Source organism: Cryptomeria japonica, chromosome 2 (assembly GCF_030272615.1).
Source record: "Cryptomeria japonica chromosome 2, Sugi_1.0, whole genome shotgun sequence".
In the NCBI taxonomy this organism is placed as follows: Eukaryota; Viridiplantae; Streptophyta; class Pinopsida; order Cupressales; family Cupressaceae; genus Cryptomeria; species Cryptomeria japonica.
The window spans coordinates 192,097,441-192,114,957 of NC_081406.1; the positions used below are offsets into that span (position 1 = coordinate 192,097,441).

At 34.5% G+C, this 17,517-nt stretch overlaps 1 protein-coding gene across 4 annotated transcripts in view; it reads left to right on the forward strand.

The window, feature by feature from the left end:
- Nucleotides 1–8,144: 8,144 nt before the first annotated feature.
- The window catches only part of LOC131049143 (uncharacterized), an 84,848-nt gene continuing 75,475 nt past the window's right edge, over nt 8,145–17,517 (forward strand). Inside the window, exons 1-2 of one of the 4 annotated variants that reach the window (XM_057983174.2) lie at nt 8,145–8,671; nt 9,131–9,186. In XM_057983174.2, the coding sequence (XP_057839157.1) occupies nt 8,585–8,671; nt 9,131–9,186 (143 nt within the window). In that variant the 5' untranslated portion in view covers nt 8,145–8,584. The remainder of the gene's footprint in view (nt 8,672–9,130; nt 9,187–17,517) is intronic. The other 3 variants (XM_057983171.2, XM_057983173.2, XM_057983172.2) reach the window with 3 other exon arrangements.

A 17,517-nucleotide genomic window follows, 5' to 3' on the forward strand; every position in this document is an offset into this window, starting at 1 on the left:
ATTTGTGTTGCGTAGCGTAATTCTTTGTAATCTTTGGTGCAACTTGTTTGGTTTAATTCTGCATTGAATTTCTTTGATCTAGCTTTCATAAGGTGTAGTCCAACCCGTGCACTCCTTGAGTCTTCTTGAGTCAAGCGAGATGTAGGCTTGGTGTTGTGGAGTGTTATGTGCGAGTGCAACCTTCTAAAACCTAATACAATAAACATTATAACTAATTACGTCTTCTCTACAACATTTGAACCACTCTATGCTTTTATACACCACAATTTTGATCTAAATCTTTTTAGGACGCTTAAGATGACGTGTTAAAATGATATGCTAAAATCTCCCAAAATGAGGCTTTAACAAGTATAAGTCTTGTATGTCAAATCATAATTAATGTTTCACCTATAACCATAAATGCATAGTACATCAATGTATTGATGGAAAGGGTTCAATTTTGGAGTGGCAAGCATCTAATTCTACGTGGAGCATTGGCAAGGAAGAATGGGAAAACATTGAATATCGAGGATTGGGGATCCAAGGTTTTAGTTTCAAAAGAGGATCTTGGAACCATTGACGCTTGATCATCAAAAAGACAACAACTGGTGATTCCTATTTTGAACTTCAAACAAAGGAACCTTGATAAAAAAAAAAGAGGGAAAATCCCAACATGCAACACAAAAGAGAAATAAGAGATGAAAGGGAGAAAAAATATTAGTAGGCCAAAACTCCTAGGGGAACTGAAAGAAAAATAAGGGTGGTCTCAGTTTATCAAGTGACAAAATTGGGGTTGAGTGTGAATTACAATAAGAACTTCTAAAATATAATTGTATATGATAATCTATTGTATACGATGTAGCAATAATATCCTTGAAAAAAACAAGCGTGGGGAGGCAAGGATCAAAGAGATAACAAACATTAAAAGCCCTTTAGTCAAATGTTGATCAAATCTTAAACGTGGGATGTAAACACTAACAAAAAATAGTTCTAGGACAATAAAGTATAAGGCCAAACCCTATGGATAAATCAATTGATACAAATATAACCACCTTGCCTAAATATCCAGGGGCTAATTAATTGCAATGAACATAATGCTACTTAATATCCTTAGTTATTAGAGTCTAGATTTTAATAGCCATGCAATCATGTTCATTAATGAGCACGTAAATTAATACATAAAATACATGTATGCAAGGTTCCCTTATGCATATTCTCACAAAATAAGGGAATAATTGCAAGAGACTTCTTTCCAAAAAAACCTCTAATAACACTTAAAATGATGATAATTAATCCCACTCAATTGCAAGAATGATATATTATGATACCACTTATAATGTGATGTTATATGACATTACTAATAGATAGGATAGAGTATCACTACTATATGTGATATATCTATTAGATTTATGCAAGGATGATCTCTTGTTCTATATCTAATTTGCACTTCTTCTATAACAATAAAAAAAAATGCAATATGAATTGTGTAATCAATGATGCTAATAGACGTCTCTTATATGGCACTAATAAATATGCTTTAATCTACTTATATCGATTATGTATCTTGCTATTCTCGATTTATCTTTATGAGTATGTAATATATATTGGTGTTGTTCTTGATTTTTCTTTGAATGTATGCAACCTAATTAACACCAAGAGGTTGATACTCAATCGAGCGAATCCAATAAAGGAGATGAATAGAAGTAAAAGACAAATTTTGATGATTCCTTTGAGAGTGTGATCGATTCCCATTATATATGTTGTAAGATCTATGAGTTGTGTCTTTTTGAATGTTTAAGAGACACATCTCTTCATAATATAATTAATTCGAGTTGTTATATAAATCACATACTTCCATAAATATTTGTTATTTATTGATGCAATTCTTAATTGTTGTTCCTTGTTCAAGGATTAATTAATCACTTGTTGATCAAGGCTATTTTATGATTAATATAATCATTGTTTGAATAAGTAACAAATAGAATGGTTAGTTGCTAATCGGGTTTGTTAATGCCTTAATCAATATTTGTTTGCCCAATCGGTCATATACTTGAACTCCTTCTTTGATATGGATTATTGAACCCTCGTTATCCAACAATAAATGTGGAGCTCTTGATCATAATAAAATATGCTTGTTGACTGTTATTTACTTATCAAATATATTAACGATGCTTGACTATCTTCGATGGAATAATTGCATAACAATGATAATTAATAGATGATGGTTGGACTATTCTACTCATTATCTTCATTATCTTTCCTTTGTATAAAATATGTTATTGAGGTGATGCCAATATGGATTTATATATTATCAATGCATAAGAGATCATGAGTTTTTGTTTAGCATCAATTTTTTTGATCACAAATTTAGCATGCATCATACTTGACATCATGTGGCTCAGTATGTTGTATGCTCTTAAGTCTTCGTTCCTTGATTATAAGAATGAGGAGATGGCATATCAAATTTCTTATCTTCACTACCACATCTTATTCTTGATGCTTTACTTGGATGTTTGATGGGAAAATTGCGAAGTCTTATGTATAGGACGATTTTCCTTAATAAGGTCTTCATACTTCAGTCTTTATTGATATAATATACAAAGCTACCTACGTGAACTTCTTAAATATTATGTACAAATTGTTATTCCTAACTACTAACTAGTTGAAGGTATTTCAAGGCCACTACCTTTGATCATATAAGTTTTTTATTGCTTCTTATTATAAGATTGAAGATGGGGACGTCACAATCTTCCCTTATTGGAGATGTTCGCCCATAGGTATTTTAGAATCATGATCCTTGGATCCCAAACTTGGTAGTGACCATCTATGGAAAACATAGCCTTGTTGAGTAGTCTTTTGAAAACTGCCAAGATGTAGAATATTCCCATGTTGCACATGCTCTTTAGAACATTGTCTTCCAAAAGACTCAAGTTTTAACACTATAAGAATAATTTTACTGTACTTTTCATAGTTCATCTTGATTCTAGGATTCCAAGTTTTGTGTTCATCTTTAGTTTTATACGTATCCAAAATAGCTTCTTCATTCAATTCAAATTCATAAGTTTTATCTACTTCAACTTCAAATAAGAGATTATTAGCACGCTGAAACTTATCCTTGTTCACTGTCTTTGTTATCTTATCTCTCCATAGCTTCACATTTATTTGTTTATCTTCCTCAAAGTGATCAAAATGGACACATGATGTATTTTATGGATCATTGCTATTAGAAAATTTACTCTTCTCATCCTTGATTATTGGTTTGTAAGGGATTGCCATATGCTCTTGAAGAGGTGAAAGGGAATCTTGGGTGATGTCCTCATCACTAAACAACTCCACAAGGTCTGAATTATTATCCTTAGATTCAATCCTTACCATGATATCTTCAATGCATGATCCTTGGGATGGTGTAAGATTAATCTCACAATCCTTATGAATCCATGCACTTAGTTCAATTGTGATAGAAGAAATACATGCAAAATCAACTGCTCCTATTTCTTTGTAAGTGTTGAAAACTATTTCCTCTCCTTGTATCTTTGGTTCTTTGAAATGTTTGGTGACTACATTCTAATTTTCTTCTAGTGCTTGATGATATTTTATTGGATTAACCCTTTCTAAAGTTTCATGCTTTGTAGTTGTCAAACACTTCCCACTTTCTTCCTTAGGTGTAACAACCTTCACAACTTGTAATAATATTTGTTGTGAGGAGTGTATGTGTAAAAATCTTGATGCCATTTTTGGATCGCAATCATTGATCCTCTATTCTTTTAAGTGTTCATGTAATCATTGATATAATCTTTGTTTGAATAACTAGCCAATGGAATGGTTAGTTGTTGATTGGGTTAGTTAATGTCTTAATCAATATTTGTTTGGCCAATCGGTCATATACTGGAACTCCCTCTTTTGATATGGATTATCAAACCCTCCTTATCTAGCAATAAGTGTTGATCTCTTGATTATAATCAGATATGCTTGTTGACTGTTATTTTCTTATCGAATCCATTAATGATGCTTGAGTATCTTTGATGGAAATTGTATGCCTGGAATGCGGTATCGGCCTGTAATAGAGAAGAACACTTCAAACATACACATGAAACATTGCATTAGAGTTAGAAATAAAAACAAAACAAATCAAGTTAATGAATCAAAACTTTTTAAAATTGTTCCATGCTCCTCTATCTCTAAAGATCCTCAAGATTCAAGGTGGTCCTCACTTGAAGAGCACTTGATCTCTTGGATGACAACCTAGAGAACAAGATTTAAATGATTTTCGGATCAAAATGGACACAACTAAGATCCTAGTGAAAGCTAAGATGATGGATTAAGATGAAATGCAAGATACAAGACTAAATGCTCAAGATGATGAAGATATGAAACTAGGTTAATTCCAAATTGAAGATTAAATGCTACTAGATGAGTTAATTAAGCTAGAAAAGGATATGCATTTAAGCTAAATGAAACTAAAATGCTATGAGATGAATGCTTGATGCTTGAAGATAACAATGAGAGCTCCTTAACTTGCAAAATGACTATAAGTTTGATGCACAAAAGACTTGATATCGAGAATGAAGAAATGGGCTCTATTTATAGGGAAAACAGGGCAATGTAGGGTTGAGATTGAATAATCTCAACAAGGGCTAGGATTGAAAGTTATCAATCCATGTGAGGGATTCAATCCAATCTCAAGTTGACAAATGCCACCTTGAGAGGGCTTGAGAGGATATGTAAGAGGCATTAAATTCTTGAGGAGGCATGGAGGTTACCTTAGGAGGTAAGGTTATGGTTAGGTTAGTGGATAACCAATGGATAAAGCCTTTACCCAAGGGGTAAACTCCTGTGCAAGGGTTAATAGGATAACTAGGGTCAAAGCCATGAGTGCTTGATGAGACCCTTGGGTTAGCAGAGGGTTAAGTTAGAGATAAGGTCTCTAACCACGTGGGAAGGTTTAGTTAACCATTAATGGTTAGGAAGACTTTGGGGACAAATCTGTAAGAGTCCTTCCAAATCCGGGGGAACTCAACAAGTTAGCTTGTTGAAGAAATAAAGTCTTAAATGCACTTAGAAGACTTTCTTCCAAATTTGAGAAGCGACCTCCGAAAATTTAGGGAAAGGACATGATTAGGCCGATTAAAAGAGTTTAGAAGGCTCTAAAAGAGGTTTAGGAGGCAAGTGGGAGATGTAGGATTTTGCAAGTGGGGGGATTTTAAAATAAATTTAGATTTATTTAAATGCAAAAGGGCTTTTAATTAAATGTAGATTTAATCAAAATGGCTAGAGAGGGAATTTTAATTAAATGTAAATTTAATTAACCGGCTATGATAGAAGAAGGGAAATATTAATCAAATCTTTAATTTGATTAATAGGCTAATTTAGAGAAATAGGGATATTTAATTAATTGGAAGAAATAGGGATAATTAAATGAATAAAATTCACTTAATTTGTTGTGCATTTTTTAGGTGTCTACAAAAACATTACACACTGATGGCAATTAATGGATGATGGTTGTACCATGTTACTCATTATCTCTATTGTTTTTCCTCTGTATGACATATGTTATAGAGGTGATGCCAATATGGAATTATAAATGATCGATGCATAAGAGATCTTCATGAGTTTCTATGTAGCATCAATATTTTGATCACAACTTCAGTATGCATCATACTTGACATCACATGGCTCAGTATTTTGTATGCTCTTAAAGTCTTCATTCCTTGATTTTGAGAATGAGTTGACAACATATCAAATTTATTGTCTTCACTACTACAACTTATTCTCTATGTTTTACTAGAATACTTGATAGGAAAATCGCGAAGTCTTATGAATAAGATGATTTTCCTCAATAAGGTCTTCATGCTCTAGTTTGTATTGATATAATATACATAGCTACCTACTTGAACTTCTTAAATACTATGTACAAATTGTTGTTTCCTAACTATTAACTAGTTGAAGGTGTTTCAAGGCTAACACCCTCGATCACATAAGTGTTTTATGGCTTCTTATTACAAGGTTAAAGATGGGAACAACACAATGTAATAAGATTTAGGGGTTTGATGTAGAATATTTTGTGACAAATGAGCTCAATGATTTGTCTCTATATTTTATGTTCAAAATCTATTAGATGGTACCTGTTAGATTAACAATTCTATTGTCCTTAGGTCATTTTTCTAGCTATGAATTCAATATTTGATTTGTGGGTTTGAGCCTGGCCTATGGATGTCTTTGGCCTTAATATTCTTGCTTGTCTTAAGCATCTAAACCTTCAAGTGAAAACTTGGTGGTATCTATTGACATTGTGGGAGCATTTTGTGTAAGGGATCTTCTCCTTAGTCAAACCATTTGCGATGATTTAACGATTTTGGCAAGTTTAAAGACACTTCAAGTAGTCATGCAACTCCATAATTTGTTCTTATCGCCACAAGTGTTGATGGTAAGTACTTGCATGATGATAATCCTAAGTATAGATACATTCATTTGATAAACATTGATTGATTCAAATGAAATATTTTTAATTCTTTATATAATATCCTCAAATTTATTTGAATATTTTACACTTAAATTGATAACTAATAATTGATAAAAAAATCAACTTAAAACTATAACGCAATTTTAAATTTGAAAATCAATCTTCTTACAAATATAAACAAAATTTATATTGAATCTACTAATTCAACCCAAAATTAAAAATAATAAATAACCTATAAATAAAATCTAATACCATTTACTAATTTTTATCTAAAATACGTAAATTACACTAATTATTCCATACATATATATGTAACTAAAAAACAAACTACCATGCACTTTTGACCTTTACATGATGAAAATGAAATTCAACTTGTCAACAGATATTACCTAAACATTAGAAAGGGGAAACATAATCGAAAGAATATTCATTAGGGTAGAGGAATATTTTTATAAACTTACACACGTTACTTCATTGCACTTGAAAAAATTAAATAAAAAATATCAAATGGGTCAACGTATTATATCTAAACGTTAAAAAAACAAATTAGGTTGAATAATATTCATTAGAGTAGATGAATATTTTCAAAATTATTAAACAAACACTCACCCACGTTACCTACTCATTACATTTTAATAGGAAAAATAAAGCCATTGTTAAATTATATTATTTTAAACAAATACATTTCTAAATAATTTAAAAAAATATAATCAAAATAAAATTCAAATGCAAATGATTTGGAAGAATTATATATAATAAAAAATAATGAATAATTTCTTTAATGTAATATTTTATTATATTTACAATAAATAAATAAATAAGATATTTTAATAAGATTCTAAGATCAAGTAATTTATGATATCAAAAAGTAGCAATAAAGTTGTTTTGTGTTTGTGTTTTTTAATAAGTGATGAATTTTCAGATATATAATTAATTTCTCTTCTTTAATATGATAGCAAAAGAGTCAATTTTACAATATTTATGAATATCTTTTTGAGTGACACGATGTAATGTCATGAGATTTGTACCAACTCTCAAGAAGAAATGGATGAGATTTGTACTAACTCTCAAGAAGAAATGGACAAGTTCTATCTACCCTGCAAACTCTATACCAAATCTTCCTTAGATTTTATAGACCATCTAATTTTATATCTAAAATAAAATAAAAATTCCAAGGACTCACTCGAACAAGCCTTGCACGAAGATGCCTTGCACGAAGATCAAGGCTGTCACATCAAGAATAAGACTTTGGTACAATTAATACCCTTCAATCTTTGACTCTTAGTTGAAGAGATATCAATTTAGACTTGTACTACTATATCAAAGTGAAAGGACAATATGAATTTAACCGAAAAACCTTAAAACCCTAAAAATCCATAAAATCTTTAGAACAAATAAACACTAAAAATATTTTTTAATTATTAAAAAAAAATCTCATTTTGAGATTTCAAGAAATTTATCAAGAAATTTAAAATTCAAAGGAGATACAACCAATTTAATTGAATATTTTGTAATAAAAATGTTGCAGGTTTGCTTGATCTTCTCTCTTTCTTCTCTGCTAAAATATTCATTTCTTTAAATAGAAAACCTTTTCTGAGACTAAAAAAATCCCTCGTGGAAAAATAATCTAAAATAAGCAAAAAGTACAGAAATAAAATATTGAATAAAAAAACTTCTTTCTCCCCTGCGCTAACCAATGAGGGTTCTGTAAAACGTCAGAAAACAAAACCACTAATTCTTTTGCGTGCAAAGAATTGTTTTCCATTCCGAAACCACAATCTGATAGGCTGATGTGGATAGAACAAAAGAATATTCTGGCATATATCTCAAATGTGACATCATATTTTCGGTGACAACCCCTGATATGTTGTCCGGTGAAAGGGACAAAGAAGAATTGTTTTTCAACTAAAGATTAAACGTTATACAGCTGTATACGCTCTCCTATTGGCTATTCTTTAACTGCCGTCCATAGCGTCTCCTCATAGATCCTAGTTGGCACTGGTACGTGCCGTTTGACCTTTTTTTAAAAATCAGGCGAACGCTTATATATAATCTTTTCCCTTCTGAAAAATATTGAGTTGAGGCGGGATTCAGACTGGATTGCTAGGGTAACTATTACCTCTCGTGAGTTTAGAGCTGACCGCCATGGTTGGATGGGAGATGTTCGATGCAGTTATTTGGTATGCCAGTAATGCTTCTTGTACTAAGTTGGCTATTGCAGTACAGATCCAGGTTAGTTATCTGTTAATAACAATCCTGTTTCTTGTATTTGATTTTGAATCTGAAACTCTCTTTTATTTATTTTTAAATATTTGAAGTAGCTGCTAGAATTGTTATTTTCAGTAAATCAGTTAGGACAGACACTAAGACCTTGTTTACCGCTTCGAACTACCTGCCCCTTTGTGGCTTTTGATTGTAGTTGTGACTTGTTTTCTATTGACATGAATTCTGCACAATATCGCTAGTTCAATCATAATCACCAAGTTTTATAGATTCGATGGGATTGAGCTGAATAGCCTTTTCAGAGGCCTTCTTTCAAGTTCAATTATAGAGCTCCAAATTTGTTTGATTTGAATGGGCCTTTGCTGAATTGCCTTTTTAGAGTTCTCATTGCAAGTTCAATTATGGTTTATTTTTTTGGTGTTGTTGTTTTTAAGAAAATTGATGGCCTTCTTTACTACTTATTGGCAGGGCTGCATAATATGCTTGATTCTCGCACTTGGTTGGGCTTTGGCCGCTACTGTTAGGTAATTTTATTGCTAAGCAATACAATTTGTTAGGATTTGAATGTGTGTTAAATATCAAGTCAATCTTTATGAGCTATGTTTTAAATGAGCCAATCTTCATGACCTATCATTCACGAGTAGCAATTCACGAGAAAGTATCTCTCACGAACTTCTGTGGCCCATTTACCACATTTTTTCTCCTCAGATGTTTCTTTATTCAGCACTCTATTTAATAGCTAGCTAGAGGAGCCAAATGTGGAAAAATCGATTTCAATCAATTTGGACCTGTTGCACAGAAATTAGCTGTTTAGGCTTGATATAAAAGCATTGCATTTCGATGATTGTTTTTTCATATTCAAAATGGAAACGTTACAACATGTCCTCATGGATGCATATTATAAATTTTCAAATTGAGAAGCAATTTAATAAAAAATAAAATTACCTGACTTGACTTGGGGGTAAAACTAAACTTTGCAAAGTGATTTAACTCGGGTGAAACCAATCTTTGAAAAATAATTGGGAAAAAGGAATGCATTACACGACAAGTTGCATCGGTACATAACAAACTCGGCTTCTCTGGTCCTAGTTGAAATCTCATGTCCCAGTATTGAAAAATTGTAAATTATAGATTATGTAAGAAAAAATAAAGATTTTTTAGTATTACTGCTTAAACTTGATTTGAGTTCAACTTTTCTTAGTATTCTTGAGTTCAAATCCTGGCCTAATATCCAAAACTAATTCAAGAGAGAAAATGGTGGACAAACTTTCTAGTTGCAGTTTGGGGAAGTTCTCAATGTGGGTATGTTTGAAGTAACATATTTTGCGACTAAAAAGCTTGAGTTCAACTTTTCTTAGGATTCTTGAGTTCAAATCCCGACCTAATATCTGAAAACTAATTCAAGAGAGGAAATGGTGGATAAAATTTCTTGTTGCAGTTTGGGGAAGTTCTCAATGTGGGTACCTTTGAAGTAACGTATTGTGCGACTTAAAAAGTAGTTTTTGTGAAGAACAACAAAATACTCAAAACAATAATTTCATATAAAAATGTGCCGAGAGTTGATTCTTCTTGCTGGGCATGGTCTCAGGTGATGCAAATGTGCCATTGATGGAAATCAAGAAAGTAGAGGATCTATTGGTCACTCCAGTCCAGAATCTGTGGGAATCAAAAAAACCTTATAGATTGAATTTGGACAGAGCCAAAGAAATTAGGTGATATGGTTTTGTCAGCTACAATTGTATAAGCAACCGATAGTGAAGGAAAAGGGAAATCAGAAGCTATAACTGAGGTAGTATGGGCCTTACTAGGTTAGGGCTAAGGTTGGAAAGTGGCTTATGCATCGGATATCCCAAACGATAGGGGAACACACAGTATTTTTTGTGCGTCATTTTTGAAGAAGTCAGGAGGTCATATAACCTCCCAGATTGGCACTCGTAACAGTTGAGGGGAACACACAAATGAAAATCTATACCTGGAAATGAAAATCCTGAGCCTGAAGTCCCCAAAATCACCCAATAGTTCTCTCCATTTAGGTTCTCTCTTGACAAAGGGCCTGATCAACTGGAGAGGATACCCTCAACAAAGAATGTCCTTTAGGGGTGAGCAACAGCAAAATGTTTGGTTGGAGCTGCAAATTACAATTTTCAGTCCTGGAGCTGCAAGTGGAGATGGGAACAGGTTTGAATGATCAAAGGCTAAGTCACAGGATACGGCGATTTTCATGGATGAGGTTCGAATTTAATCGAATTTGAAACTTCTAATAAAAAAATCGAATTTAATCGAATTTCCTCTATAAAGCACTGCTATCCGCCTCTAAACACAACTCAACTAGTCGTGGGTATTCTTTGTATATGCTTTGTATCTATTGGGTCATGGGTGTCTGCAACTGCTGGGTCGCCCTCGGGTTTTCTCCAACAAGGGTCGCTATTCTGATAATTTATTAGAAGTATACATATATTTAAAAATTAACAAAATTATAGAAGGCGAATTTTATTCGAATTTTGTTTTGAATTTTTCCCTTGTCGAATTTCATCCGAATTTCATGGCTGTCGAATTTGAATTCGAATTCGAACCTTGTGACTTAGATCAAAGGGACCAACATTGTTGGCTAAAATGATTAAGACCTAAAAATGCTCAAAACTCTGTTAATTAATAAAAGAAAACATTTGGAAATCATAATTTAGGACATGCAATCTAGCAACTATTCACGTGTGATATATAATTTCTGATTGCACTCTGTACTGACTTGTGTTTCTCCTTATTCCAACTGGTAGTTTAAAGAGAGGATTGAGAACCAAGACTAGAATGAGTGACTGTATATGGATTTAATCCCACACTATCTAAACACTTATCGTTCTTATGATGGATACAAGAAGATGGAGTCAGTAAAGAGTATGGAGGAGGAAGAGAGAATGACTCTCCCATCTCTATCTTCTGCTCCTTTTCCCCAAATCCTTCTAATCTTCCTTTGAACTCCCAGTGGGCATATTTGGATGGACAAATTTTGTTGCCTGTTATGCATTCAAGCTAGTATTTTAGGCAGTCAAGGCTTCCATGTACAATTTTATCACAGCACTATGTAACGTCCCATTTTTTGTTGCAGAATGCCAGGCTTCCATATAGATCTCCTTTTTATGGCGGCATCATCTGAAATTTTTAGAACTTAATGTTGGAGATGTTAATGTTTTTAGCAACACAGAAATAATCTGTAACAAAATACACATAAATTATCCTGGGAAAACCCTCCACTTGAGGGTGAAAAACCCAGCCCACTCAAAAGTGAACTTTATTATATCTCTGAAAAATGAATACAACTGATGATAGTCTCAGATTACTATCAATCACAATAATATAAGTTTGATTCTCCACAAATCAATCATAATGATGAAGTCAGAAAATACATCTCACATACAATCTGTAAACCTTCATAAGACTGAACTCTGAACGCAGAAAAACACATAATATATTTAATCTGACAGATGCAATCACAATCTTCTTGACGAATGAGAGAAACCGATCATAAATCTATAAAATTGCCGAAGAAGGGCGAGCACGAAAAGAAAGAATGATGAATATAAAGTATCGGGAATACCAGTAAGGAGACACACGAAGGAAGAGGGAAAGGCACAGACAGTTACATCTGCAGCGACAGCTACCTATACACCGACAGTCACAAATATACTGGCAGCCACATCATCTTCACTGACAGTCACAGCAACATGAAGGGTCACCGTCAGTCATCAAAGCGATCAAGACAAGAAACCGGAAGCTATTGAACCGATACAAGAAGAGATAAATAAGGAACATTGCAATGAAAATCTCTCTCGCAGCTACAATACTTCAACAGGAGAAAGATAAAGGAGAAAAAAGGAAGAAAATTGGTAGGAAACGAAAATCAGAAAATAAATAAGAATAGAGGAAGTGGTAGGAGGATGGAGAAGAATAGATGAAAAAGAAGGGTAGAGCAGAAAAGAATGAGAAAAACAATGAGAAGAAAGAAAATAGATCAGAAAAATGCCTCCAAGAGATTGCCTGAACTGGTCATTAATTTATGATAAGAAACTGCACAAATGAAAAATAGCTGGAAATGAAAACTTTCAGCCAGAATTTCCCCAAATCATCCAATAAATCCCTCCAATCAAGCAATTCTCTTGACAAAGGGTCTGATCAATTGGAGAGGACCCCTTCAATGAAGAGTTGCCTTTAGGGGTGGCAATAGCCAAACATTTGATGAGAGCTGCAAATTACATTTTTCAGTCCTGGAGCTGCAAATTACATTTTTAGTCCTAGAGCTGCAAGTGGAGATGGGAGCAGGTTAGAATGATCAAGGGGTCAACTATAGTTGGTTAATATGAGTCAGGTGACCTAAAAATGCTCTTTGTGGTAGTTATCCTCTTCGATGGATGAGTCAGGTACATTGAATCTGGACACCTTAGCTTGAAATGATGTGATTGGATAGGTGATTACTAGGCAGCACCTCAGCTTGCCTTTGTAACTCATCACAAGTGTAGGTGACTGATGCATATCTCTTGATGCTCAACATTTCCAAGCCCATTCATGAATGAGACGAAGACATGAGATATTTCCAAATTGCCTCATCTTCTAACTTTGATTAACTCTTCTAGAACTATTTCCCTTGCAATGTTGATGAATGCTGGCGTGCTCGAGCAATCCTGCATTTCTTCATGTGACTAGATAACACATCATCCTTCCTCCTTGTATTGGTAATTGATCTTTCATGCCTTGCTTGAGGAAGTATCTCCATGTATATGAATTTGCATGTAGAGTGTCTCCTTGTAAAGTAATCCTCATTCGGGAATCTACCTCCTATACTGATAGTATCCTTGGATTTCCGAAGCAAATTCAAAGTTATCAAGTTTTCGTCCCTTATCGCGAGTGCTTGATGTTGATCTCTATTCTTTGCATGACAGTGCTTTTGTAATGTCCCCTTTTGGACTTTCCACTAACTTTGCTATTTAATGAGATAATTATACTCATGATGCTTATGGACTCTATTGAAATTGCATAATGACTCTAGACAAGATTCAATTAGCAGACCTTATGTGAATATTAGATGTTCTTCTTGACAATAATATAACCTTTCAAATCTGATGTAGATTCTAATATAATGTTCTGAAAGAAATCTGTTATGAGATCAAATAAGAGGTCTGATAATTATAGATGTATGCAGAATTATCTGTGATTGCTATGTTCACCACCTTCATTTTTGATACAAGATATGTCCTTTGACCCTCTAACAATAAGATTGCTGTATCTGGTTGGTTTCTTTATATCATGCGATTTGAATGTCTCTGAATTGGGTTTTAAATCCCGGATCACTCCATCTGTTATGTCTCCTTGTAAGCATGCAATCTTGACGCTATTTCTGCTTGTTAAATATTTTTTGACATGCGTCTATGGCCTTGCAAACTGGTGGATACACCACCTTCACTTGGCTGACTTAGTACTCTGCTATGAATCAGTAAAAATAACAACTATCCATTCTCCTTGTCTACAATATGATCCTCCTTTAATATCTCTTCTAGCAGTCATGATGGGAGGGGTTGTATCTCCTCAGTCATGTCTTTTCAACAACTTAAACTAATCAAACTTCTAACAGTTTTGACCTTTCGTTTATTATCCAGATTATTAACTTAACTATTCAACCTTTGATCAATCTTAATGTTCTTCACTTAATTTGTTATTAGCTAATTAACTAACATAGATTGAAATTCTCCTTTTTGAACAGCGATAAGGTAGAGGGTAATCTCTTGTTTTGGGGTCGATCTATATTACTTCCTTGACAGTGATTATGTGGAAGACTCTTTACTTGTTCATGTGATCTGTAGTGTCTTCTTTGACAGGGGTTATGTGTGAGATGATCCGTGCCTAGAATTGACCCGTTGATAGTGATCCATTTCTTGCTTGTAACTTAATAACAGTTCTGATCTGATCTGATCGATGGTCATGTCCCTTGGATGCTTTTGATTCCTTTTTTCTGTATCCCTCAATGTGAGGGAAAGCTCATACCTCTTCATTATGGATGCCCTTTGGCAAGAGACACACCCTTTCACCATTAGCACCCTTTGAAAGAGTGCAACTCTTCATTACTTCTGCCCTTTGAAAGAGACACACCCTTTCACCATTAGCACCCTTTGAAAGAGTGCAACTCTTCATTACTTCTGCCCTTTGAAAGAGACACAACCTTTCACAATCAGATCTGCATTTCTTATTTAAATCAGATCTGCACTTCCTGATTCCCCAAATTATCCCCCTCAATTGAGGTTCTCTTCTCCCTTTTATATCTCATGTTTGAGTGAGTCACAACTTTTCATGCCTTTGACCATTCATTAACTTAATTAAAATATAATTATATTTAATTATATTTCTTTCATATTTTAATTTTAATTTTATTATAATCTTTTATCATTAAATTGTATCTCATGTTTGAGTGAGTCACAACTTTTCATGCCTTTGACCATTCATTAACTTAATTAAAATATAATTATATTTAATTATATTTCTTTCATATTTTAATTTTAATTTTATTATAATCTTTTATCATTAAATTGTATTTCAAAGCGGGGACATTACAGCTTTTCTTTTGGTGCCTCCATGGTGTGACATCCTCCTCTCGCATCCATCACTGTATGTTTTTGATCGATGAATGCGCAACCTGAACCTTGATTTGCCTCCTTCAGCTTGACTTGAAGCTCTAACCTTGATAAGATTTGGTGTGATAGAAGCTTTCTTTGTTTGAAACCTTAAGCTTTTCATCCTAGATGCTGTTGAGCTCCCCTTTTCATATCTCCCTCGAATGTAGATCTTCATGTTGGGGTCTTGATCCTTACTGTACTGAAAGGAGACAATTCATTGGATCAAAAATCATATGATAACAGAAATATAACGTTCTTAAATCATTAAGAATAATATGAATCCCCTCAAATCCAGTAATAAAACTAAGACCTCCCTACAGCAAGATCGTACTTAAAACTATCAAAATGTTCCCCAAATTTGTTGAAATGACTAGCTTAGAAGTTGCCTCAGGTCTGATTTGCCTTCTGGTCTGTAGAATTTGCACAGGTTTACTCTTTGGGATTTCGCTTCAAAATCGTTATATATCTTTGTGGCAATCCTATAGATGAATGAGGAGTTCGATAATTGACTGGAGGAATTCGCTGACTTGTTTATGATGATTGCTGCCTTTGAAGGTGAAGGCTGCCGCTTTATGTAAAAAATCGTTGATTATAGGTGCTGAAAGGATGTGAATTCACTAATGCAGAATCGTTAGCTATGAATGAGAATCAAAATTCATTTGAGTTGATGATCAAATGAAGTGATCATCCACTCAATCTTATAGGCCTCTAAAGAGGTAATAAGGCTAACTTGTTTCATTAAATGATTTACAATTTTGTTTTTGAAAAGGCCGACTTGTTTTGTTTTTAAAATTTTGGAATAAAAACTTTCATCTCATAAGCGGGCCCCCTTCATATGCTTCCGCTATCACTCACCCTCCTCCCTTGTCGTGGATTTAAGAAGGCATCGATAGTGCTTTATAAGTGGTCAGGCTTTGCCCAGGCAAAGGAAGTTCGGGATTTTGGGGGGTCAAAGGAAGTTCATAGTTTTGGAGGGTCAAAGACAATGCTATGTGATAGGTCGCGAATTTCACTAGGCATAGGAAGTTTGGGTTTCTGATGGAGCATTGACAATGCTTCATAATTTGTTAATTGGATTCTCACTTAAATTGCTTCCTTCATTTGCCTTGGGTTGGACTCTTCATTGCCCACTAAAAATGTTCAAGCATGATCGGGGTTTTGACTAGGCAAAGGAAGTGTCATCTAACTGGTCGGGCTTTTTGGGTGGCATCAACCAAAGATGATCGGACTTTCAAGGTAGCATCGACCAAAAGTGGTCAGGGTTTTACATGGTCATCGACTATGGTAAGGAAGAGATCGGGCTTTTAGTCTTAAACTTGAAGTTCATGGGCCCAAGCATGTGCTGTGGGTTGGGAGAAGGAGGGGATGCAAAGGAAGTGGATGTGAGGGATACCATGGTGGAAGGGGTTAAGCGATATGGATTAGGAGATGCCATGAGGGAGAAGGGGTGTAAGGAAGAATATGCCAGGGTTTGGAGGGTGGTAAAGAAGTTGAAGGTGGAGGTGAAGGTGAAGGATGGATGGGTGGAAGGAAAGATGGAAGGGATGGAAGAAGGTGAAGATGAGGGTGGAAGGAAGGAAGGAAGTGGAAGGAGAAGGAAATGGAAGTGAGGGAGAAGGAAATGGAAGTGGAAGGAGAAGGGAGTGGAAGGAAATGGAAGTGAGGGAGAAGGAAATGGAAGTGGAAGGAGAAGGGAGTGGAAGGAAATGGAAGTGAGGGGAGATGGAAGTGGGAGTGGAAGGAAGGCAGAAGGTGAAGGGGAAGTGGAAGGAGAAGATGGAAGTGGAAGTGATACCACAGCATGAGTTCATCTTCTTCACTTAGCCATTTCGACATGCTTCCATTTACATTTTACAACCTCATCCATTTCAAACATGATTAGCTTCAAAATTCTAAGGCATTGGCCTCCAAACACTGATCTCACCCAACTCAAGAGTCTTTCAGCCTGATCGGATTCTAGGTAGGTAACTGGAAATGAACTCAAAGCAGGTTGGAGATTTTGCCAAGCACTGACAGTCAACCTTGGGAGGTTGTGGATTTGAGAGGGTACTGACCAAGAAAGGTCGGGCTTTTGAGGAGGCACTGACTGCACAAAAGATGTTAGCCTCTCTTACTCAATCACCTCAATTTAATCAAACATCAAGCATCTACCCTTAAAAATGTTTATCTTGCTTAGCAAAAGGCCGTTGTTATCGGGAA